Here is a 23749-nt window from a genome sequence, read left to right as displayed (position 1 = left end):
GGTTGTAGGATACAATCACTGAATTGGACAAACTATTTCTGTTGTGATTTTGTTTGTATGTGTGACCCTCTGAGGCTAGCTGCGCTTCTGATTTTTAGTGCGATGACATGAAACAGCTGACTGCCAGTCCAGCTCCTCTTTAAATGCCTATGTAGTCTGAAGCAGGTTAGCCACTCTGAACTTCAATTTCCGACCCTTTAAAACAAGAAAATTACACTAGAAAAATCTCAGAACCCTGCCAACCTCCCAAACCCTGTGGTTCTGCGACTATTTTTAGTCATTCCAAAGCTGGAAGTATGTTCAGTTCAGAAATGTGTTTTACATTGATTTATTTCTTTTTTTAAGCTATTGTAATATGTTAAATAGTTTTATGTTAATATAGAGTTAACTCTTTGATAATGATAATACCCTGTAGCTCTTACTTTGTGTCAAGGTTCTACTCTAAGTGTTTTATGCTGAATCCTTACAAGTCTGAGACGGGTACTATTGTTAGCTCCCTGTTCCACAGACAAGGGAACTGAGTCATAGATAGTAACATTTATTTTGAAATCTTTATTTGTCACTATTCTGGGAATTCCCTTCACCTCTCTCCTCTGCTAGACCCCTTGTTTCCTGTATTTCATTTCTTCCTCTTTCTGTATTTACTTCCTTGCCTTTGTCGTTGAGAAAGGATGAATAGAAATAAAATGTTTGAGGTCTTCATGTCTGAAAATGTTTTTATTCTGCCTTCACCTTTAATTGGTAGTTTTGTTGGATATAGAAATTATAGATTGGCAATAATTTTCCTTCTGAATTTTGAAAGTATTACTTCATTGCTTTTTAGTTTTTTGTGTTGTGAAGTCCTATATGCTTCTGATTCCTGATATTTCAAATATAGCCAGAGTTTTTGTTTTTCTGAAAACTTGTCAAATCTCTGCTCCCAATGTTTTGCAGTTTCCAACAATGTGTCTTGATGTGAGCCTGTTTCATCCACTGAGTTAGGAAATTGCCACATTCTTTTCTTTTTTTCTTAAATATATACTAGAGGCCCGGTGCACAAAAATTTGTGTACTGGGGCGGGGGGGGGCGCGTGTCCCTCAGCCCAGCCTGTGCCCTCTTGCAGTCTGGGACCCCTCAGGGGATGTCCACCTGCTGGCTTAGGCCCGCTCCCCCGGGAGATCGGGCCTAAGCTGGCAGTCAGACATCCCTCTGGCAGCCCTGGAGCCCTCGGGGATTGTCCACTTGCCAGTGGGGAGCAGGCCTAAGCTGCAGTTGGACATCCTTAGCGCTGCTGAGGAGGCAGGAGAGGCTCCCGCCACCACCTCTGTGCTGGCAGCTGGCAGCCTGTCTTGTGGCTGAGCAGAGCTCTCCCTGTGGGAGCGCCCTGACCACCAGGGGGCAGCTCCTGAATTGAGCGTCTGCCCCCTGGTGGTTAGTTTGTGTCATAGTGACCAGTCATTCTCAGTGGTTCTGATGTTAGGGTCACTTTGCATATTACCCTTTTGGATTTTGTATTGATTTCAGAGAGGAAGGGAGAGGCAGAGAGAGATAGAAACATCAATGATCACCAAGAATCATCGATTGGCTGCCTCCCACATGTTCCCCGCTGAGGATCAAGCACGCAACTCGGGCATGTTCCCTGACTAAGACTCAAACCATGACCTCCTGGTTCATAGGTCCACACTCAACCCCACTAAGACACACCTGGCTGGGATCCATTCTTTTCTTTTAGAAATTCATGGTCTTCAGTTTTGGGACATTTTCCTTCATTATTGTGTTGATGAATTCCTTCTTCCTCTTTCTCTTTTCACTCTTTCTGGAACTGTTACCAAGATTTTAAACATTAGAGAACTATTCCTCTAATTTTTATTCTTTTCTTTATTTTCATTTCTATAATTTTTCACTGTACTTTCTGGGATATGTCCTCAATTTTTTTTCTTTAACTCTTTACTAAATGTTTTATTTCTTTTATTTATTTAAAGGAGCTTTTAAAAATTCTTTGAATGTTTCTTTTTATATTATTTTTTTCTGTTTTATGATTTTATTGTCTTCTCTGAGGATTCTAATGATAGTTTTCTTTTTCTTTTTTTAAAAGATATATTTTATTGACTTTTTACAGAGAGGAAGGGAGAGAAATAGAGAGTTAGAAACATCGATGAGAGAGAAACATAGATCAGCTGGCTCCTGCACACTCCCCACTGGGGATATGCCCTCAACCAAGGTACATGCCCTTGACCGGAATCGAACCTGGGACCCTTCAGTCCGCAGGCCGATGCTCTATCCCAGCCGTGGGCAAACTACGGCCCGCGGGCCGGATCCGGCCCATTTGAAATGAATAAAACTAAAAAAAAAAAAAGACCGTACCCTTTTATGTAATGATGTTCACTTTGAATTTATATTAGTTCACACAAACACTCCATCCATGCTTTTGTTCCGGCCCTCTGGTCCAGTTTAAGAACCCATTGTGGCCCTCGAGTCAAAAAGTTTGCCCACCCCTGCTCTATCCACTGAGCCAAACCGGTTAGGGCCATAGTTTTCTTTGTTATTGAAAATTTCAAACATACAGTAAAGATAATATTATAAAAGATTTTCATGTTTTCTTCATCCCATAGCCACGCTTGTTTAGTCAGTCCCCTTACCCAGACAGTCTTGAAGCAAATCTCAGCTATCATATAATTTCATCCATAAATATTTCAACATTTTTCTCTAAAATATAAGGACTGTTAAAACAACTATAATATGTCATATCTAAAAAATTAACAGCAGTTTCTTAGTATCACCAAACATCCAACCAAATATTTAAATTGCTCTGGTTATCTCACTTTTAAGAAACCACTTGGATTGTTTAAATCAATACTCCAATAGAGTCCAGTCCATATAGCACAATTGGTTGATATGTGTTTTAAGTCTCTTTCAATCTATAGTTTCCCCCTTTTCTCTCTCCTTTTTTCCATGCATTTTATTTGTTGAAGAAACCAGGCCATTTGTCATATAGAGTTTCCAACAATTTGAATTCTACTGATTGTATTCCTGTTGTTTGTTTTGGACTCTTATCTTTCATTTTAGAATCTTTCCTCCAATGTCAAGTCATCCTTCTTTTTCTGTTATATTCAAGAGTGGGGAGGGAGGGCAAAGTTAATCTGAGCCTGATACACATTGATGGGGCTTGTTGGCACTGGCTTCACTTGAGGTGCTGTTAATGGCTCTTTCCTTGTGGGACCACCAGTGTCGGTTTCTCTTTGGCTGTTCAAATCACCCAGAGAGCTTCCAGACCTGCCGGGAGGGTCTGGGCGTTGCTGCCATCTTTCTGGAAACCACGTGGTGGCAAAGGGCAGGGGTGACTATCTCAGTGTGCGTGTGTTTACCCAATCCCCGTGTTCATTATAGTTCCCCCTCCCCCACAAGTTGTGCTGAGTCTCTCACCCGGAGACTTATATTCTATACTTTCCAGAGAGTGTAACTTGGGATACGTATCTTTTGCCAGGATGGGAGAGGTGTAGTCTCACAGCTTTTCAGAGTAGGTGCCTGGTCTGGGGAATCTAGCTATTTCTTAAAAGAAGTTAAACAGATCCTCCTTTATTTTAGCCCTGCCATTGTTACCTACTTCCAGTAATGCCCCCAGGGTCTTTTGGGAATTCTGTGGTATAAACTGGATTAGTCTTGGCTTTCTCCACTGCCAATTTAAGATTCAGCTCTGCTACTTTTCAGCTGTTGAAATTTTGTTATTGTTGTCTCCTCTCAAGTTTTTACACTCCTATAGGTTTTATACATTTAAAAAAAAATCTCTCTACTGGGATATCTATGATTCCTGGAATTCAGTTGGTTTTTAATTATACTGGTGCAGGCATAATTGATTTCTTATCTCATGACTCTTTAATTTCTGATTGAAAGCAAATAATTGGATAAACTTGACTTTTTATCATCGCAGGAAGATTTCCCCTGGATAAAACTATTGTAGATCATTTGGTTATACTCGAATAGCAAGCACAACACACCAAATCTTCAGGTTACAGCTCATGAAGGTAGTTGTATATAAAGAACCCAAACTTCTAAGTTTCTCACAGCAGGTAGAACCCTCCTCCTTCAGAACAAGGACTCACTCTGTGTGTTGTAAAACCAGCTGCTCCCACAGCTGCTCAAAGCCAGGAAGCAGTTGGCAGGACCAGGACATTTCATCTGGTACAGGGCCCTGTTCCAGACTCCTATCGGCCAACAAGGAACAAGAGTCCAAGCCTGTCCAGGCTTCTTTAGAAAAGCAGCTGGGAAGGCTCCTCTGTGTCTCACTGAGCCTGGCTGCGGGCTCTTCACGGGGCTCCTCTGGAAACTTGCTGGGGTGATTGCTTTTCCTTGGATGACTTGAGGGCTCATTATTTTTCAGCCTAACCATCATGGCTGTCATCCCTGTTCGACACACATCTGATTCAAATAGGGCAGATTCAGGGAACTCTGCCCTGGTGTAAGAATGCTGTGAGGTTTTGTGTTCTCCTGAACTCTGAGGCCTCATAATTCTGAGGAGCAGGAAGTGTGGGAGTGAGGAATCCCAGTTTACATTTGATCGGAAGGTATACGTTGTCTTTTGGAAACAAAATGGGGCTGTATCCTGAAGCAGCAATTTGGGACTATGCCTAGGCACAAATTCCTCAGGGTGATATGCACCTGCTGAGTTGAGTTTTCCTGAGAGTGGAGATCCAAGGAAAAGGCAATGGGTTCTGAAGAAATCCCTTCCACTGTGACAGCCTCTTCTATCGCTAATCTTCTTACACAGCTTTCCCATAATTCCATCAAAGCAAAAGTAGGGATTGGCATGAAAGTAAATAGTGGCATGGAAGAATGGTGGGTTTTGGTTTGTCTTGTTTTGTTTTACAATACTGTCTCCTTTACCCCAGCCCAAAATAGGAAAGTTCCATTATCTGAAGATTTCTATAAAAGGCATATATTTTATAGAAAATGAATTACTTTAGAATATATCACCTCCTCGTAGTGCTAGGTAAAGGAGAGGTTTATTGCACCATGCAGAATCTGTTAAGCAATAACTACTTAATATTTTTCCATAACTTCTTAGCATGTAATATTATTTATTATTATTTTAATAATGTAGCCTTTAAGTTTAAAACCACTAAAAAGGAGAATGTAACTCATGACATTTTTTTTTTATTAGTTAAGGTATTACAAATGTGTCCTCATCCCCCCCATTAACCCCCTTCCTCCCCCCCCCCTCACACTCATGCTCCCATCCCCCTGTTGTCCATGTCCATTGGTTTGGCTTATATACATGTATACAAGTCCTTCGGTTGATCTCTTCCCCTTACCCCCGCCCTCCCCTACTTTCCTTATCCAAAATATCTTCATTTAATCTTTGAATGTCCTCATTTTTTGGACAAAGAATCGCACATTTAGATACATTTTTAATATTATCTATAGATATAGTATTTCCAAAGGTAGCTTCAATAATACGTCCATTACAAATCATTTCACAGGGGATTTCAATAATATCCATTCCTAAATGAAAACTGCTATCAAGCTTGCCATCTCCAAGTTTTACTAACCATTCACTATAAGCAGAATCCTCTGGTCTCATATTTGTTGTAAGAGACAACTTTCTGAAACATCCCCAAACATTACAGTACTTTAAACTCGTTTGTACTATGTCTGATCGCATAGCATGCGGTACAATACTGAGACATTGTCGAAAATCCCCTCCAAGAAGGAGAACTGTCCCACCAAATACAACCTTCAAATTTCTCTTAGTAATCTGTCTATGGGGTTTATAGCATGACTGGATGCCATGGTGCATTCATCAATAATGAGAAGTTGGGCCTTTTTAATAGTTTTAGCAACTTCACTGTTTATATGGAGTCTAGAAATTGAAGTTTCATTTAATGGAATCGGTAATTTATATTGGGAATGAAAGGTGCTTCCACCGAGAAGTAAATTTGCAGCAGTTCCTGTAGACGCTGTGGGTAAAACTACCACCACAACCTCTTATATAATGTGTTAAAACTTTATAAAGATATGCCACCTCACTCCAAGGGCCGGTTCTGACTCAAACCTCGCCCTCCCGGGAAAAAGCTCGGGCAGGGCGCAGCCCTTGGCAACGCGACCCAGGACTCAGTGCCTCCATGCTCTGAAAGCCAGTTCCTGCCTCAAACCTTGCCCTTACCAGAAACAGCTCCGGGAGGGCACAGCTGTGGCTAAGAGGACCCAGGACTCACTGCGTCCACGCTCCGAGGCCAGGTTCCTGCCTGAAACCTTGCCCTCGCAGGAAACAGCTCGGGGAGGGCACAGCTGTTTCCAAGACAGCCCCTGCAGGACTGACTTGCTTCTGGTTGGTCGAGCTTCAGACGTGACGTGTTACACCCAGGGTTTTTATACAAATAGATAATTTATAATTATTGTATTATTTTCCATAGGAACAGCTGTAAACCTACTTTTGCCCCACCCCACATATGCCATGTTATCTCATTTGGTCTCCACCAATAGCACTATAAATATCAGTGCCACTTTACAGGTGAAGGAACTGAGGCTTGATAATGACTTAGAAAGGTATGGGAGCCAGGATTCCACCTGGACTCTAGAACCCGTGTGATCTAAGACACTACTTTTAGTGATGCCTTCTTCAGAAACCAAACTTACATTATTTATGTACATCCCGAGGGGAATTTTATTCTCATCAATGGAAACTTGCAAGTTGATACTTTCGCTTTTAAATCACCTTGTAGAATCAGTCAGTATTCCTGAATTATTTTACTCCTGTTCCACCACGCACCATCACCTCAATGGTAATGAGTTTCACAATATTGAGTATACCACATTGTAGACAAGGAGCGGGGGGTAGTGCAGGGGGAGGAGGATGGTGGTCACGTGCCGGGTCATGGCAAGTAACGTATATGCCTAACGTATATTGCAAAACCCATGAACCGTCTGAACTGCTTCCTATGTGTCATAACTGTGCCTGACTTTGCCCCATGTGCTATTTAAGATTTCCCACTGACTTCAGGAGCCCTTGGATTTAATTTCTTCCAAGGATGTAACTAAACTTTTTGTATTTAAGAGTTAAAAACCAAGTAACACCAAAGTCAAATAAAGCCAAGTTTATTATTAGGAAATTGATCCAATAAGCATAGTAGTTCCATAAACTAGGATATTTTAAAAGAGTAAAATAGATTTGTCTCTATACTGATATGGAAAACATTTCCCAGGAATATGATGATGTGAAAACAAACTGAATGTTGGGTGAAGTGAGCATGGGGTGAGATAGTGTACATACGCATAAATTGCAGACTATCTGGGTAGAGAACCCAAGAAAACTGTTGACAGTGGTTACTTCTGGATAGTGATTCGGGGTCTGGGGATGGGCTGGGAGTGGAAAGTTTATAGTCTTTAAATTACCTTTTTCATTGTGTGCTGTTAGGGAAAGAACTATTAAAAACAGCTGTTTTTTAGAGAACATAAAATCAGCTGTATTTTAGGGAACATAAAACGAGTGCAACGTTTTCCTTTTCCTCTTACCTATAGAAAACTTGAGAAGAAAAATATTTTCAGTGTAGATATTTAGACCACGCATGAGAGCTAGAATGAGAAATGGGTGCTGTACGACCTGTCTAAACTATATTTTCAACCTTACCTCCCTTCAGATTGCCTCTGCATCAGCCACACGTGACCTCCCTCTTTTCCGTAGGGGCTGCCTGCACCATGCCTCTCAGCTCGGCCTTTCCACCTCCCCATCCCCATGCCCTGGGGATGTGCAGTCCCGTGGTGCATCCTGATGGTCCTGTAAGGCCCACGTCAGGGGCCATCTCCAAAAATGTGTCTCTGATTCTTCCAGATGAAAGGCATTATTTAGGTATATAGTTAACCTTCCCTATTAAATTGTGAGCCCTACAAAGGCAGTATTAATGTCTGATTCTTCCTTGTTGAATTCAATCCTCTCCCCCACAACAAGATCTAGAACAGTGCTTGCCATGTAGCTGATTCTCAAGAATGTTTCACTGACATAAACGAATGAGTGAATAAGTAAGAATTCGACTTTGCAAAACAGAAAACAAATCTTTGGGGCAAAACAGTGGCTCTCATCGTTGTTGCAAACTTATCAGAAGAAAAAAAATAACTGAAAGGTTTCGTTCACCCTCAAATTTTAAGTAGGCTGTGGAGATGTAATGATAATAATCACAAGGTTATTGTCGTTACTCTCCCGGGAATGCCTCCTTCATCTGAAAATTCAAAATAGTTCAGAGTATTTCTGTTAAGAAATACTGTTCAAGATTAGTATTGCATTGCTAAAAGGGCATTTGTTGTTAAATTGCTATTTGCAAAAAGGATACTAGTTGTCATTGTTGGTTTACAGCAATTTCCTTCGCTTTGTTGATTGTTTGCTTCAATTGTAGGTGAATTCATTCTGTTTCTCTGTCCCTGTCTCTCTCGCAGTATTTACCTTTGTGGACCACTTATCATTATCCTACCACCAAAAATATGCAACATCGTGTTGTCTATAATGACAGTGTTTACAAAACAAGCCAGTGAATAGCCATGCCAGTAAGGGTAAACCTAAAAAATAAGGGTCTCTATAAATTAAGACCAGACTGTCAGGTGCCTTTATGCTTTAAATTCAGTGTTTTACAATTGGGCCTACACAAGGGATAGACAGAAATGGAATTGGAGCTATAGATCCATCAACATATAGCTCTAAGTGCTGTTCATTTATTATAGGTATTTGATCATTACTGTTGTGTTGCAGAAATGGGCTTCTCATTATCAGGAGGTTTGTGTTCTGCGTCAACATAGCTTTCTAAAGTCTCTAAACCTTTTTCAGCAAATTCTACTAAACTGGAGTGAAATTGCAATAGTCCTGAGCTATGATTGCTTTATTACCTTATACATATTTCAGAAAGTTAGAATCACACCCACCGAGTAGATAATTTTGCTCTTAACGTAACAAAGATGGTCTGGGTGATATTTCTCAAGTTTTTCCCTGTAAATGTTACATTGTCTTTTCTGTGCATTCCTAAGCCAGAAGTTCTTTGCCTCCCAAGGAAAGACCAAATTGTCTTAAAAACAGGGCAAAGAGGAAGTCAGTAAGGAAACCCTGCCCTTCCGGATGATCCTAGGAGGTCCATGGGTTGGTTGCATTCATCTTCTGTCTTGTCAATCAGTTACTTGTTTTTAAAATTCTTTGAGTTATAATCACTGCTCCCTAGAAATGATCTGAAGAGAAAATTGTCCTTCAGCTGGCAGCAAAAATCATGGGCATTAGAGTCTCTTGTTTGGGAATAATAATACTGGAAGGGGAGAAGTGGCACATTCAGGCTTGCCAACATTGAAATACATGTAAACAGGACAGTGACAGTGCCACTGAACTCTATTGAAATGCCCTGGAATAAGAAGCTTTTCAGAAATAGGGAAATGAGAAAGTGGTGAGCGTTGTGCTACACAAAATGAGTGCCTGTTTTGTAAACAGAAAGAGTTGGCAATCATAGGCGGTGAGTCCCACTCATTGTTTTTAAAAATTGAGCAGCTTTGCTTAGTTGGTGAGTCATCTAAGATGTGTCTGATAAGGGGTTCCAAGAAGTCAGTTCTCTTGGCCCCAGAGAGGTAGGAGTGTGTATCTGCGCGCACATGCGCAAGAGAGCGTACAGGGAGCTCAGTCTTATCGGTGTTGAGTTGCATCCGGTACATTTTGAAGCACCGCGTTTTTCTTAGCTTGCAAGAAGCAACTTAACTATACTAAGGTTTTCATAGGATTATTCACCTCCATGATGCATAGGATGCCTTTTCCGTTCACTGTTCTGGGTTTTTAGTAGGACAGGTGGGGATCAGCACAATAGGTCAGTAGAGTGCAGAAGTTTGGATTTTCAAGGTTAACTTGAACTTTATTACTCCCGGCATGGTAGTTGGTTTAGTAGATTGGGAAAACTGGCCCTGTGAGGGCCAGTTAGTTTTGCTTTGCTCTACTGCCACAGGCTTCACCGGACATCAGACACACGGTATCACTGATCTATATCTGTATCGGCCAACGACAGCCTACAGGCCAAAGCCACCTGCAGCCTCTTTTGGTATGACTTGCTAGCTTTTATTTTTTTAAATATATATATTTTAAAAGATAGTTATAACGTACACATTGTTTCAAGGGATCTTTATAACAATCCTATTTATTATTCTCATTTTGTAGGTAAAGTAAGATTCATAGAGGCTAAGTAATTTGCCCTGGAGGACACTAACTGGTGGTGGGAAAGGGAAGGGACACAGATCATTTCTAGGGAACAAACCCATGGAGTCTTCCTCTGAACTCTCCCATCTCTCCTTAAATGTGCACTGTTACCATGGAAACAGTAGGAAAGTATGAACCCATCATTCCTAATGGAGTGGAAGTCCAAAATGCCAAGTATAGCACACTCCTTTATTTAATGATGAGTACTGTGTAATAATGAGTGCCTGTTTTGTAAACAGGAAGAGTTAACAATCGTAGCAGATGAGTCCCACCCATTGTTTTTAAAAATTGAGCAGTTGCCCTGACCGGTTTGGCTCAGTGGATAGAGCGTCAGCCTGTGGACTGAGGGGTCCTGGGTTTGATTCTGGTCAAGGGCATGTACCTTGGTTGCGGGCACATACCCAGTAGGGAGTGTGCAGGAGGCAGCTGATCGATGTTTCTAACTCTCTATCCCTCTCCCTTCCTCTCTGTAAAAAATCAATAAAATATTTTTTTTTTAAAAAAATTGAGCAGTTGTGCTTAGTTGGTGAATCATCTAAGATGTGTCTGATAAGAAGTCAATTCTCTAGGCCCCAGAGAGGTAAGAGTGTGTTAGCTGCACACACATGTGCAAAAATCCCACATGGACTTTTTCTGTCACTGAAGAGGTACATGTTTACAGTATGATAAAGGGGGCATCATTTTAAAATGATGGGAAGGTTCTAGGTTTGAGGAGAAGGGAAACCAGTTATTCTTGGGAATGGAAGGAAGAGGAGGGACACACCAAGAGTTATAAATGGAGCGCCCACAAAACCCGCAGCTCTACTAAGGACATAGGCAAAACAGGAAGTGGTATGGGCATATGACTTTCTTCCTGGTATTAACTTCCTCATTTAAAGTCAGGCCTCCTCCTAACTTGTTTAACCTCACAAAGTGTCAACTAAACTGACAAATTATAGTTCCATCTGCATACCTCTTTTAAATACTTCTTTCTTTTTAGGAATAAATCTGTTAGATATTATTTGATTTGGTCATCAGTGATACGTATTTCTTTCTCTAGACAAAATAAAATATCTAACTAACAGTGAGGCTTGCACCAAAGAATTTAGATTTACCTACAAGGAAACACATAGAATGAATTATACAAATAATGTACCACCACCTGTTCCCTGTCCAACCTTTAAAACCATCCTTTCCTTCCTTAGTTCAGTTGGTAAATATTACAAACAGTCACACGCTATCAGATCCCAGGGTGCTGGGCCTCTGACCCTTAGAATGTTGAAATTTAGTCAGAATTTAATGACTAAGATGTCCACTTCGGGACTGAATGATTAAATGTTTCTGCTTCTTTTCGTATTTTGTGAGCTCTTTAAATGAAATAGGGGCTATATTAATGAGCTTGGGATTTAACCACACTCCCCACAAGGGTTTGGAATAATAATATTTGAAAGGCTATTTATATTTTTTTGTTTCAATACTTGTATTGTAAAGGTAAGATAATCATTAAAGACTTTTTTGAAAATGCATGAAATTAATTTAAAAAGTATAAAGAAACCATCCAAAGTGTCACTGTTCAAACTTGAGCTCTGTTAATAGTTTGATGTATTTTAAGCTAAGTTTTGTCTTCTGCTCTCATTCCTACACATTTTCTGCACATTGCCTTGGGCCGACAGCATAGCGTGTGGCGATAAGGACTTTGCAGTCCGATTCCCAGGCCTGAGGGCTCTGATGCTATGTGACTTGAGACTAAATATGTAACCTCTCTGAACTTCAACTTTCTTATATGTAAAATAGATAGTAATTGCACTACTCCTAAGTGGCATGTTTTTAATACGTGCTTAGCATGGACCTAACATAACAAATACCCCGATATTTAATTTTAGTAAAGATCAAGAAAATGTTTTATTGATTATATTGAATTCCCATTAAAGTAAACTAAAGCTCCAGGAAATGCATTTGTATGTCAAAGATAATTTTGAAATTTTCAAAATAAACTTTCACATGAATTAGGGACCCAGGACACCTTATCTCCTTCCACTTGAGCTCTCAAGAAATAAACCATTCTTCCTCTGTGTCCTCTTTCCTCTCCACTTAAGCTTCCCACCTGCCTGGCTTCCCTGGGCCAGGAACCACGCTGCACCAGCACCTCTGCAATGACCCGACTTCTGACCACAACCTCTTGTACTCCCAGCACCCAGCCTTGCATACTCGCACCGCCTCTGTCCCTGAATGTCTGTGTTTCCTTCCCTGCTCGGCTTAGATGGCACGGTCGCTCACTTACAGCCTTCTCTTTCCCACCCGCTAACTTTCCTTTCCCACTGGCTGGCCAGCACACTAGCCCGGGAAACCCCCACATCTGACCATTCTCAGTTGGGTTCTCCAGGACGGCCAGAGCTCCCTTCTTCCCCAGCTAGCACTGTGCACCGCTCAGCAGCGCTTTTAAATCTTTACTTCATACAGACGTTCCCCTTGGGAAGAATCGGAGGTGGAATGGGAGAGCAGGGGGAGCTAGTGGCAATAAAAGATGAATGGAAACGTGCAGGAGGGGGAGACAGTTTGGAAATGTAGAAGAAAGGTAAGAGGTAGAAGGGACTGAGGGAGAGAGCGGTCACAGCAGGGGGAAGGACTGGAGGATGGTTGGCCAGTAAACAATATGTTTCCTTGTACCGAAGTTTTACATTTTCGTGTAGATATTTTGCCTCAACCAGCATATATGTCCTTGAGTTTTGGAGTGAGGGCCTGAAGATGGTGGGAGATGCTGATGGATGAAGGCAGGATTGGTGGTAAAAATCACTTTTCCTCCAGTGCAGGGAGTTTTTATGTGGACTTTCTGCTCACTGGATTGAGGGTGGTAACAGTTTTATACCTTTGACCAGGTTTAGAAGAGGAAGAATTATATAGTGCGCTGAGCCTCATATCCCTTTTGGAATGATAGAGACATGGCTGGTGGAGGAGCGGAGTGGAGTTGAAAATAAGAAATATATACCTTGGTGAACATGTGTTTTATTTCTAAGCACAAAGCCAGATACTATTAAGACTATGAAAAACTTGCCCGAGGCCATGAAGGACAAAAAGAAGACTCTTTGGCCTGGAGCCCTGGTCCCAGGGCCTTGCCATGGGAGTAGGCATGGGGGAGGCAGCAGCAAAAGACTCAAGCCTGTTGGGTGTGTGGGGGAGGCCAATCTGCGATCCCCATCAGAGGGCCCAGCTCTCTGCTCCTCGGAGCCTCCCAGGACTGAGGACTGAGGTTACTCCAGGCCTTTGGCGTCCCTGGCTCTCTGGCCTCGAGAGCCCCAGGAAAGGAATAGGGCTGGGATGAGGCAGACAGGAGTGGGTGAAAAGCATATACCTCGGTGAATATATGCCTCAGGGCCCTAGTGCCCCAAGGAAGTCAACCAAAGGAAGTAGGTAAGACCTCGCTTTCACACTGAGGGCAGGTCAGTGACTCAGGGAATGATAATAATTCAGCTCTAAGTGCAGTCTCACCTGCGCAGCCATGGGCCACGTTACAGGTAATCGCGCGTGGCACCCACCTGCAGACAGTGTGCGGGCGGGTTAGCCCTACTTCAGTGGTTGTGAGAATCAGAAACACTGAGATGTACATACGACAGGGCCGGAGCTCAGCTTAAAGCCCTGCTGCTCCCAGAGGGGCCCGTGGACCAGCACGACCGGCATCACCTGGGAGCCTGTTAGAAATGCGGAATCTCAGGTCCCACCCCAGACCTACTCAATCAGAATCTTCACTGTAACAAGATCCTGACGTCACTCACACACACACTAAACCAAGAAAAGCTGCTCTGCCCGTCACTGGCAGGGAGAGGCGTGCTGGGGAGGCCGGGAAGGGTTCTGTATTTTGAGAGGAGTGGGTCCTGGGAGAGCTGAAAGCACTCACCTGCGTGGCAGCCCCATCCGAGCTATTTCTGAATCCGCAGGGGTGACTGCGGCTTCACCTCCACCTCTTCCAGGGGCTCTGCTGCCAGGGCGGGAGTACGTCCTATGATCTCATTTTATAACGAGGCTGTGTGTGTGTGTGTGTGTGTGTGTGTGTGTGTGTGTGTTTTAATTTATGTGGATGACATTGGTTAATAAAATTATATAGGTGTCAGGGGTACAATTCTGTAATACATCATTTGTTTAACTCATAGTGTGCTCACCACCCAAAGTCTAGTCTCCCACCCTCACAATATATTTGACCCCCTTCACCCTCCCTCACCCCACTTTCCCTCTGGTAACCACCCTCCTGTTGTCTGTGTCTTTGAGGTTACTTGCGTTTAGATGTCACAATTTCTGTATCTCTGATATCTCTGACCAGATCCTCAAACTTTTCTTGGATCTATTGTAGCCCATTAGACAATGTATCGGTCCTTTCTAAGAATCCACTTTTTAAAAATTTAATGCCATTAATGCTAGAATCTATTATAGCCTAGAGCAGTCTTAGAATCTTACATATAGAATTTGGATCTGCAGGGGTGACCTGATAGGAAAATATTTTTGTTCTTATTCGCTTTTAGTCTTTGGAGGGAAGTTCTGTATTTTGGGAGAGATGAGAGGAGCGTCCTCGGAGATTGGGTGGCCAAAGGCAAAAGCTATCATACTCTCTCTGTGCAGGTCCTCTTGTCTGGGGTGCAAGGTTATGTCTCTTACGCACATGATCAGGGAGTTCTCATCACTGTGGGAGGACTTCATTCTGCTATTAAGTGTGGGGAAGAGGATAAAATCCCTGCTGAAATCTTCCCTGATCAACACTTCCCTTACCTGAAAAGGAAAAAGAAGCGCCTTGGCCGGTATCTTCAGTGGTTAGCGTGTCGTCCCCCACACTGAAGGGTTGTGGGTTCGATTCCCAGTCGGCATATGCACAAGTTGAGGGTTCAATCCCTGGTTGGGGCTCGTGTGTGAGGCAATGGATTGATGTTTCTCTCTCTCCCCTGTCTCTTCCTCTCTGTCTGGAATCAATGAAAAACTTATCCTTGGGTGCAGATTGAAAACACACACCCGTCTCCCATTAAAAAAGAAAAGAAAAGAAAAACAATAGGAGTTTATGAAGAAATTCTTTATCTCTTGCCAAGGGCCACAGGCCAGCTGAGCGTCATCTACAAAGAGATTCAACTGAATAGAATGTGTTAAAGGGGACCAAGAGCAGTTTCCAAGAAGTTTCTTTATAATATTTCTTTTGCTAATAAGTAACCCATTTGCCCGGATGTAGGGCCTTTGGTTAATCATTACGTAGATTTTAGTAATTATCCCTTCTACTGGGCACATAGCTCCTACAAGGTCATACTCTTTGCTCATTAGCTTGGGGCCCAGTGGTAAGTCCGCCCCCCTTCCCCAGGTCAGTCCCAGGAGAATTGGCTCAGCAGGGTCCGTGGTCACTCTAGCGTAGCACATGGCTAATCCTAAAATTGCCTCCATCCTGCCTCCAGCTGGGAAGCCCATGCTGTTCTGTGCCACACAGAAATCTTCCGTGGCCTGTCACATGCGCATGTCAGAGTTGCCACTTAGTGTTCAGTGCCCCTAAAATCATGTGTGAACTCTGAGTGGAACTCGAAGCTTACTTCTTCCACATAAATATTGTTTATCTTCAAAGATGAAAGAAAAATCATACCACAACTGTCTCCTATATCTTACCCTCTGGCGGAGCATATCAAATCATGTTCCCTTACATATCTCGAAACTACTGGAGTGGTTAATAAAACATGCTTGCTCTCAGTTTCTTGTGTCCCTCAGCCAGAATAGATAATAAGGGACTTACCCTCTTTATCACCCTCCTGTTCAAGGATCTTTGCTAACTCGGTCTATATATGAAGGCACTTCCTTACAGCCATATCTTCATTTAAATTCTCCTTTATTTGTTAACCTCCATCCAAAGTGTTTCTAGTCTTTCTCCCAGTGTTTGTCTTACTTCTGCTGAGCTCTGTTCCTCTTGTGTTTTCTGGCCATCTCTGGCAGCCCACCTACCCTGCAGTTGATCATTTTGTACTCCCAGAGGATATGGGGAAAATGAAGTGCCGTAAAACCGAGAGAGCTAGGGAGCAGTCTTTCTATCTAAGGCACCCAAGGAAGTGACATCCGAGTGGCCCGAGGGCAGAGGTTCAGCAGGTGTGAGAGGTGGTGAGAGGGTTTGGGAGTGAAACAACTCACAGACAACCCACGCAGAGAGAACTGCAGGTTTGCCAAGGACTTGTCAATAGCACCTGCTAGAAAAACAATTGCCTTACTTACTCAGACAGAGAATCAATTACAGTCCTGTACGTACTATGCTAGGGATGTATGTCCCTACATCAGGGAGTGAGTGGTTTCATCTGGGGGATTGGAAATGTTTTCTTTTTAATAAATAGGCTTCAGTTTCCATGATGATGTCTGTTTTAACCAAATGATATAGACATAATCTATGTAATCTGCCACCTTGTTTTAACTGTGCTTTTTCTTGAGGAGGATTGGATAATGAGCCAGAAGTACTAAAACAAAAACAGGAGTTCATCTTCCAGAAACGTATTTTCATTGTGCTTGATTGTCAAAATGTTTCCCATCCATTAAAAGAGGTGCTTATGCTTTCAAGAGGAACCAGGTGCAAAGAAAGTGAATGATCTCAATGGTCCGATATATAGATTCATAAATAGCCATAGAAAATTGGATAAAAGAATGTTAGATATTATTTGGCTTGTGTCTTTATATTGTAGGTGAGGGCTCTAGGGATGGGAGAAATTGGGCCAGTTGCCCAAAGTCACATGGTCACTGACCTAAGGGTCACAGCAAACCTTCCCCCAGCCTCCCCAGTCCTCACACCCCCTCCTCATACCTTACTCAGAGGGAGCAGGGCCCATAGACTGCAAAATCTCTCCTTCATAATGTTTTAGAGTCATCCCAACTGAAATGATCTCAGATTACTATTTAGGCTTTGAATTACGTAAAGGATGTGAACTGTTCGTTACTCAGATTCTAATGGGCAGTTCTTTATTTGGTAGAACATTTTGATCAAGGATTTTAAAGAAGGTATGACTAATAGATTCCACAATTCGGATACCATCTACAAATAGTGTTAACCGTATAAACAAGCCTCTGGCTTTCTAAAACATAAGGTCAGAGCATGTTCTTTTATAGTTCTGGCATGATTTCTTTTTTTTTGCTTTAGGGTACTTTTGTCTTCGGTGACACTGCTGTCTATATATTCAATAAACCTTCTGTTGATCTGTTCAAAGGAAACAGGTAAGCTGCTCATAGGTCTACTTTTGTTAAAGCCAGGAGGAATGATTTTGATGGTGATGAAATTGTAAACAAATGATGCTCTTCCTGCTCAAGAACTTGATTATTAAAGAAAAAGAGTACTTCGGCCGACAGTCACTGGAAGACCTATAGTAGTATTTACACAGAGAAATAGATACAGCAACTATAAATTAAATTGTCATGAAGAGTGCACAATGGTATTGTCATTTAAATAAACCCTGAATTATACCTCTTTTTTTTTTCTTCCTAGTTTAAGATGACTTCATTTTAAAGGCTTTTGTTTTTCCTTGGGTCTTTATAAATTCAGAACAAGGATCTCATGTTTTTTATATTATAGCCTCCAAGCTCTAAAAGTAAACAGAGCTTTCATTCTCTTCCGTGCCTATTTCAAGGAGAAAATGTTACTCGCGAGGGACTATGGGAGTGAGTGTGCTAGGAAAAGATTTCAAGGACTCTGGGCAGTGTAATACCTGAAGTGTTTATTTTCTATTCCTGGGATAATGGGTTATGTTTGTAATACTTTGCCTTTTGCATTAGCTAAAATTACATTGCCCGACTGTTATTGTATATAGACGACTCCATTTAACTGGAACATTCTGTAATAAATCGAGGGTCTAACCATTGTCTGGTTTAAACATCAGTCTTATGAGAGATTAAACAAAAGTTTAATTTAGCCTGACCCATATTACTTCTGTGAACCTTTTGAAAATGTCAGCTGAATTGTCATAAAGAAATAGAAACACTTTTTAAAAAATGGATGGCTTTGAATCTTAGTATTTATTGAGAAAGGCTAGTTGATTACTTTAGAATTTTGCTAGAGCCAAATTATTATTTAGGTAGACCTCTTAACTGCTCTCTTAGGTGAGTTGCTTATTTTTGAACTAAATTTTACAATCAGAATTCTGATGGTGTGACTATTACATGTTTCTGAACTTGTTATTATATTTAGAATACATGAGACATTGAAGGAATATGATTAAGATAGTTCTTTGTTAACCTAAACATTCAGGTTATTAATTCAAAAAGAGCCTTTTATCCCAACTGTCAGGATTTTTATTTTTAAATCAAATCTTTATTTTAATGATATTCACCAGACCTGACAACACGTCCGAGTGGGGAATTCCCCCAGTAAAGTAAAAGGACTATTTAAGGTAGTCAGAAATAAGCCTTATGACCTAATGGTTGAATTGTAATGCTTTTGTAGCCAACCTGAGAAAGGAGAATTCGTGGTCATGTCTGACATTTAAAAATGTCAAGAGGTTTTTTTAAATTTATTTTTTTTATTTAAATTCTTTATTGCTTAAAGTATTACATAAGTCTCCCTTTTCCTCCATTGACCTCTCCTCAGCCACCCCCACCCTCCAAGCGAAATAAGCCAGTCAGAGAAAGATAAATATCACACGATCTCACTCATTTGTGGAATATAATGAACAACATAAACTGATGAACAAAAATAGTCATAGAAGCATCAGACTGTCCAACCTATGCGGGAAGGCCGCGAGGGGGGGGGGGGTGGGGGGGACGGGAGGAGGGAGGCAGTGAAGGGGTAAGAGATCAACTACAGGACTGTATGCATGCATATGAGCATAACCAGTGGCCGAGGTTGTTTTACAACGAGAATGCCCTTAACCCTTGCAAAGTCAAGAAGGCCATTTGTGTGGCTTTGAGAAAGACATGAAATCACGTGGGGAATAGTCAGTAGCGTGATGAATCTTGGCTAGTTTTAATGTTTAGACCCCTGTCATTTCTTGTGTTCTCAAATATGATGTCTAAATAGGTTGCATGGTTTATGAAAAGCTGGGAGAGCAGGTCTTCGGCACCACGGGGAAGTTTGTCATCTTTGGAGCCACCTCTCTACAGAACACAGGAGGTAAAAACAAACACGAGCACGCTTTTATACTTAACTTTAAAGTAGGTGGCCCTGCTGGCGTGGCTCAGTGGAGTGTCCACCTATGAGCCAGGAGGTCACGGTTTAAGTTCTAGTCAGGGCACATGTCCAAGTTGTGGGCTCAATCCCCAGTGTGGTGCGTGCAGGAGGCAGCTAATCAATGACTCTCGCACCATTGATGTTTCTCTCTCTCCCTCACCTTTCCTCTCTCTGAAATCAATAAAATATATTTTTAAAAAATAAAGTAGGTAAACTTTATTATGTTTTCTAATTCTGGTGGGTGGGTGGTCACATGAATTTTAACACAATTCAAGAAGTTATCATTCCCATTGCTAAAACGCAACATGGAAAGTAAAGTGGAGACAGCAGTCACTTATTTAAAACCAAGGAAACTGTGAGAGTATCTAACGCTGTCTTTGTGTCTTACTGAAGGTTACTCTAAGAGCAGGCTGGTAACCTTTTATACGGCTTGCAACATGAACCTCAGTATCTTCTTTCTAAAATGTTCTCATTTTCCTCTAGCAATGCTGAGCTACCTCTTCATAGTCAAAAATGAACTACCCTCTGCCATAAAGTTTCTAATGGGAAAGGAAGAGACATTCTCGTAAGTCATAGACCCCTTTTTTTGGTAAGGTAATTAAAATGTTTTTAATCGAAATGTGGGCTAACCAAAGTTTTTGTTTTATGAAAATTGCCGAAACAAAGTTTTCCCCAGGCTGTTTTTTCTGTTTGTTGTTTCAACACGTTTCTCTGGAGTTATCTAAGTAAAAGAAGCAGCGAGAACCCCTTGAATATGAGCATTTCCAAGGCAGATTCATCGGTCAGGCTGCAAAACGGTAGATGCTGCATTTTCTCAAGAGCCTAAAATCTATGTCTAGTTTCTGTGAAATGGTACAGATACAGAGTATTTTCTAACACAGATGTAGAACATGCAAAAAAAAAAAAATTAAGACCCTTTTTTAAAAGAAGGGACATAGCATTTTGGAAGCAAAACTTACATGAGCCACCTTCATTAAAGATGTCGTTAACCCTGGAAAATGTTGCAGGTACATTTGGTACAGCCGTTATGTTTTGACTCTCTCTTGTTTTACTGTCCTTGTGGGTCTTCGTTTCTGTTTTCTTTCAAGGGAGAATCATCGAACCTTAGCCCTAGTGTTCTATAGTCAGGATTTAAGGTCAAATGCAAGAGATAAGGGAGAGAGCCTGAGGTGACTTGTTTTTCGAGGATATTAGGCAAGCAAAACAAAAAGGAATTTTCTCTTTAAATAATTGATGAAACAAGTTGTAATCTGACAGAATGCAATGTTTGTATTCAGCTTTGAAGCCACGTAAATAATTCAAAGGAATGCCACATTGGCCAATAGAGGAGGGAAAGAAAACAATATCCCTTCTTCTGTCACACGGGGGAAAGACAGCAGTAAAGGAGTAGTGTTTGCGTTAAAGTGTTTGGATAAAACCTGAATAATGATAAAATTTAATAACAATTAAAATATTAGTAAAAATTTTCTAAGGAAATATGGCCTCCCCGCTGATATGTCTTTCAGAGCCTGGTACGTGGATGGCCGTGTCCTGGTGGTGATTGTCACCTTCAGCATAATTCTCCCTCTGTGTCTCCTGAAGAACTTAGGTAAGGAAAGATCTTGCTTTTATCGTAGTCTCTACAGTGCCGAGATAAATCAGAAACCTAGTAAAATGAGTAACTTTGCCCTCAACTTTCACTTACACAGTAAAAATTAAGTAAATGATAAATTATAAGTATTAATCAGTCTCAACTTTAATATGGGATATAACTGTGGCTCAGGTGGTTGGGCGTCATCCTGTGCACCAAAAAGTTGCCAGGTCGATTCCTGATCAGGGCACATGCCTGGGCTGTGGGCTCAGTCCCTCATAGAAAGTGTGCAGGAGGCAGCCGATTGAGTTTTCACTCTCTGATATCTCTCTCTCTCTCTCCCCCCACCCCTTCTCCCTTCCTCTCTCTCTAAAATTAATAAAAAGGCTTTTAAAAGCAAAACAAAACACTGGTCAGTATGTGACTTCCTAAGCAATCATTCTAGGGAGCTATGGGGGCCGGCAACAGGCAGTGCATATTTCCAGTAGCACAAACTTACAGGCTATTCTGAGAAAAGTAAAAAAAAAAAAAAAATGGAATTCTCCTGATTATTTAGACAATTTGATTTTTAAAAAATCTAATATCAAGACCAAAAGTTGCTTCTATTTATTCCCCAGAGTATAGTGAATTACTCTTAAATGATCAAAGTCTAACCAACCTCAGTTATTTGCCTCATTACAGAGAGAGAGAAAAGTGGAAGGTCGAAAGTGGAAAACAACCCCTGGGCCATATCCATTTGGTTCTGACTTCTCTAGGCGTGCTTATCATCAGAGACCAGTGTGTCTGATGTTATGGGAGTTTCACACATCGAGTGATGTGGCCGCACTGCCGGCCAGTCCAAACCTTCTAAAGTGCATTTCCTTTCATTCTGGGCTAATTCCAGGCAGACACTTAAAGTTCTTCCCAAAATGATTGCTAACCATGGTTTTTTTGTTTTGTTTTGTATGAAAAATATCCAGCCTCTGTAGCTGTTCTGTAAGATCTATAAGTAGACGTTACACACACACACACACACACACACACACACACACACACACACACAAACTACTTAATGTTCTGGTTTCTGGGTCTGTGTTTAGGCTTTTGTATGTATATATACACATAAGTCTTTTCAGTTTAAGTAGAGAAGGGCCCTTCTCCCCCAGAGATGAGAATAGTGCAGCCCCCAGAGGCCACTTCACTCTGCCTCTCTGGAGGTTATGGTGGTTGGAGATCTGCCAGACATTCTAAGGGGAGCAAGGTAAAGATCCCCAGATGCTCAGTTTATCCCTAGAAATCGCTCCCTCTCCTCTGTGCATGCCTCTCATTTGGGAAGAGAAGGATTGTGGCTGATAGCATTATGTATACAACAAGTGCATAATAAAGAGGAATGGATTTAGCCTTAGGTATCCATCAGCGTACAGCAGCAGAATTCCATGACTAAGTTTGGGAGGCTGTTTTCCCCTGGATTCTGGGAAGCTGTTCTCCAGTGTGTAAGGGAGAACTGGAATCAAAACTCATAATAACGTTTTTACTTAAAGTCACATTTTTGCCAAATCAAGTAGCACTATCAAAGAGTAAATCTTACATTCACATTGGCATGTCTCTATACATTTGAACCCCAAACTGTGCTGGAGAAAATGCATTACCTTGGCTGGGGTGGCTCCGTTGGTAGAGTATCGTCCCGTGCACAGGAAGGATGCCTGTTCACAGGTTGCAGGTTCAGTCCCCAGTCAGAGCACATATAGGACGCAACCGATTGATGTTTCTCTTGCACATTGATGTTTCTCTCTCTCTCTCTCTCTCTCTCTCTCTCTCTCTCTCTCTCTCTTTCTCTCTCTCTCTCTCTCTTTCTCTCTCTCTCCCTCCCTCCCTCCCTCCCTCCCTCCCTTCCTCTCTCTCTAAAAGCAATAAAAACATATTTTTTAAAAAGTCATCAAAAGAAATAAGGTGATGGATGAAATAGTAATTTTAATTTTTTTAAACTTTTTTTAGGGTACCTTGGCTATACTAGTGGATTTTCCTTGAGCTGTATGGTTTTTTTCCTAATAGTGGTAAGTTTTGGTTGGAATGGTTGGTTTGGTTTTGCCATAGTACAGTGCTATGTAACCATTATTCCTTAGTTGGCTCTATTTGATATAAAGTCTATATTGTTTCTCCTATTTTTTTTTTAATATCAGGTTATCTACAAGAAATTTCAGATTCCCTGCATTGTTCCAGGGCTAAATGCAACAAGTGCTAATTCAACAAATGCTGACATGTGTACGCCAAAATATGTTACCTTCAATTCAAAGGTAAGTTTCCTTATCCTTTAAATATCAAAAAGAGCATTTTTATTAATGGCATTATATTTCTTATTCTTGTAGTAAGTAAACTGTTTTAAATGCATTCAATCTCAAAAGGAGACAGTCCCCTGCTTCCAAATTCTACAAGCCATTTAGAGACTTTTGAGAAATATACAAATACTAGTAGCCCATCGCGCAATATCACCACAGTAGGCCACTCGCTGCTTCCTCAGGAGCCGGGGGGAACCGCAGCATGCCCCGGGAACTGCGCTGCTTCCACGGGAGCCGTGCGGCTTCCACAGGAGGCAGAAGCGAGCTGCCGGTGCCCCATAGGAGGCAGGCCCGCCGTCTCCCCTCTGGGCCTGCGCTCGGCTGCGGAGGCTGTGGCCGACCCCCCTATCCCTGTCTGTGTCTGCTCTGGCTCCAGGGGGCTGGCTCAAGCCGGACGCGACAACAAAGCAAGCATTGCGCCAGGCCACTCATGCTGCCCACTCTCAGCAGCCACACCCCCCCCGCCCCTCCGTGTCCCCGGGACTGGGGAACTCCGGCAGGGCTGAGAGGACTGGGCACTGCCATCTTTGTGGTGGAGTGATAGTTAATTTGCA

General features: G+C 41.8%; 1 protein-coding gene across 4 annotated transcripts in view; it reads left to right on the top strand.

Moving 5' to 3' along the window:
- Positions 1 to 23749, top strand: part of SLC38A1 (solute carrier family 38 member 1) — a 73353-nt gene that overhangs the window by 34669 nt on the left and 14935 nt on the right. For all 4 annotated transcript variants that reach the window (XM_059682653.1, XM_059682652.1, XM_059682654.1 and 1 more), the window contains 6 exons: positions 17292 to 17365; positions 19161 to 19253; positions 19794 to 19875; positions 20816 to 20898; positions 22855 to 22913; positions 23040 to 23153. In XM_059682653.1, the coding sequence (XP_059538636.1) occupies positions 17292 to 17365; positions 19161 to 19253; positions 19794 to 19875; positions 20816 to 20898; positions 22855 to 22913; positions 23040 to 23153 (505 nt within the window). The remainder of the gene's footprint in view (positions 1 to 17291; positions 17366 to 19160; positions 19254 to 19793; positions 19876 to 20815; positions 20899 to 22854; positions 22914 to 23039; positions 23154 to 23749) is intronic.

This window comes from Myotis daubentonii, chromosome 2 (assembly GCF_963259705.1).
Source record: "Myotis daubentonii chromosome 2, mMyoDau2.1, whole genome shotgun sequence".
NCBI classification, from domain to species: domain Eukaryota; kingdom Metazoa; phylum Chordata; class Mammalia; order Chiroptera; family Vespertilionidae; genus Myotis; species Myotis daubentonii.
This window is presented reverse-complemented; position numbering and strand designations above follow the sequence as displayed.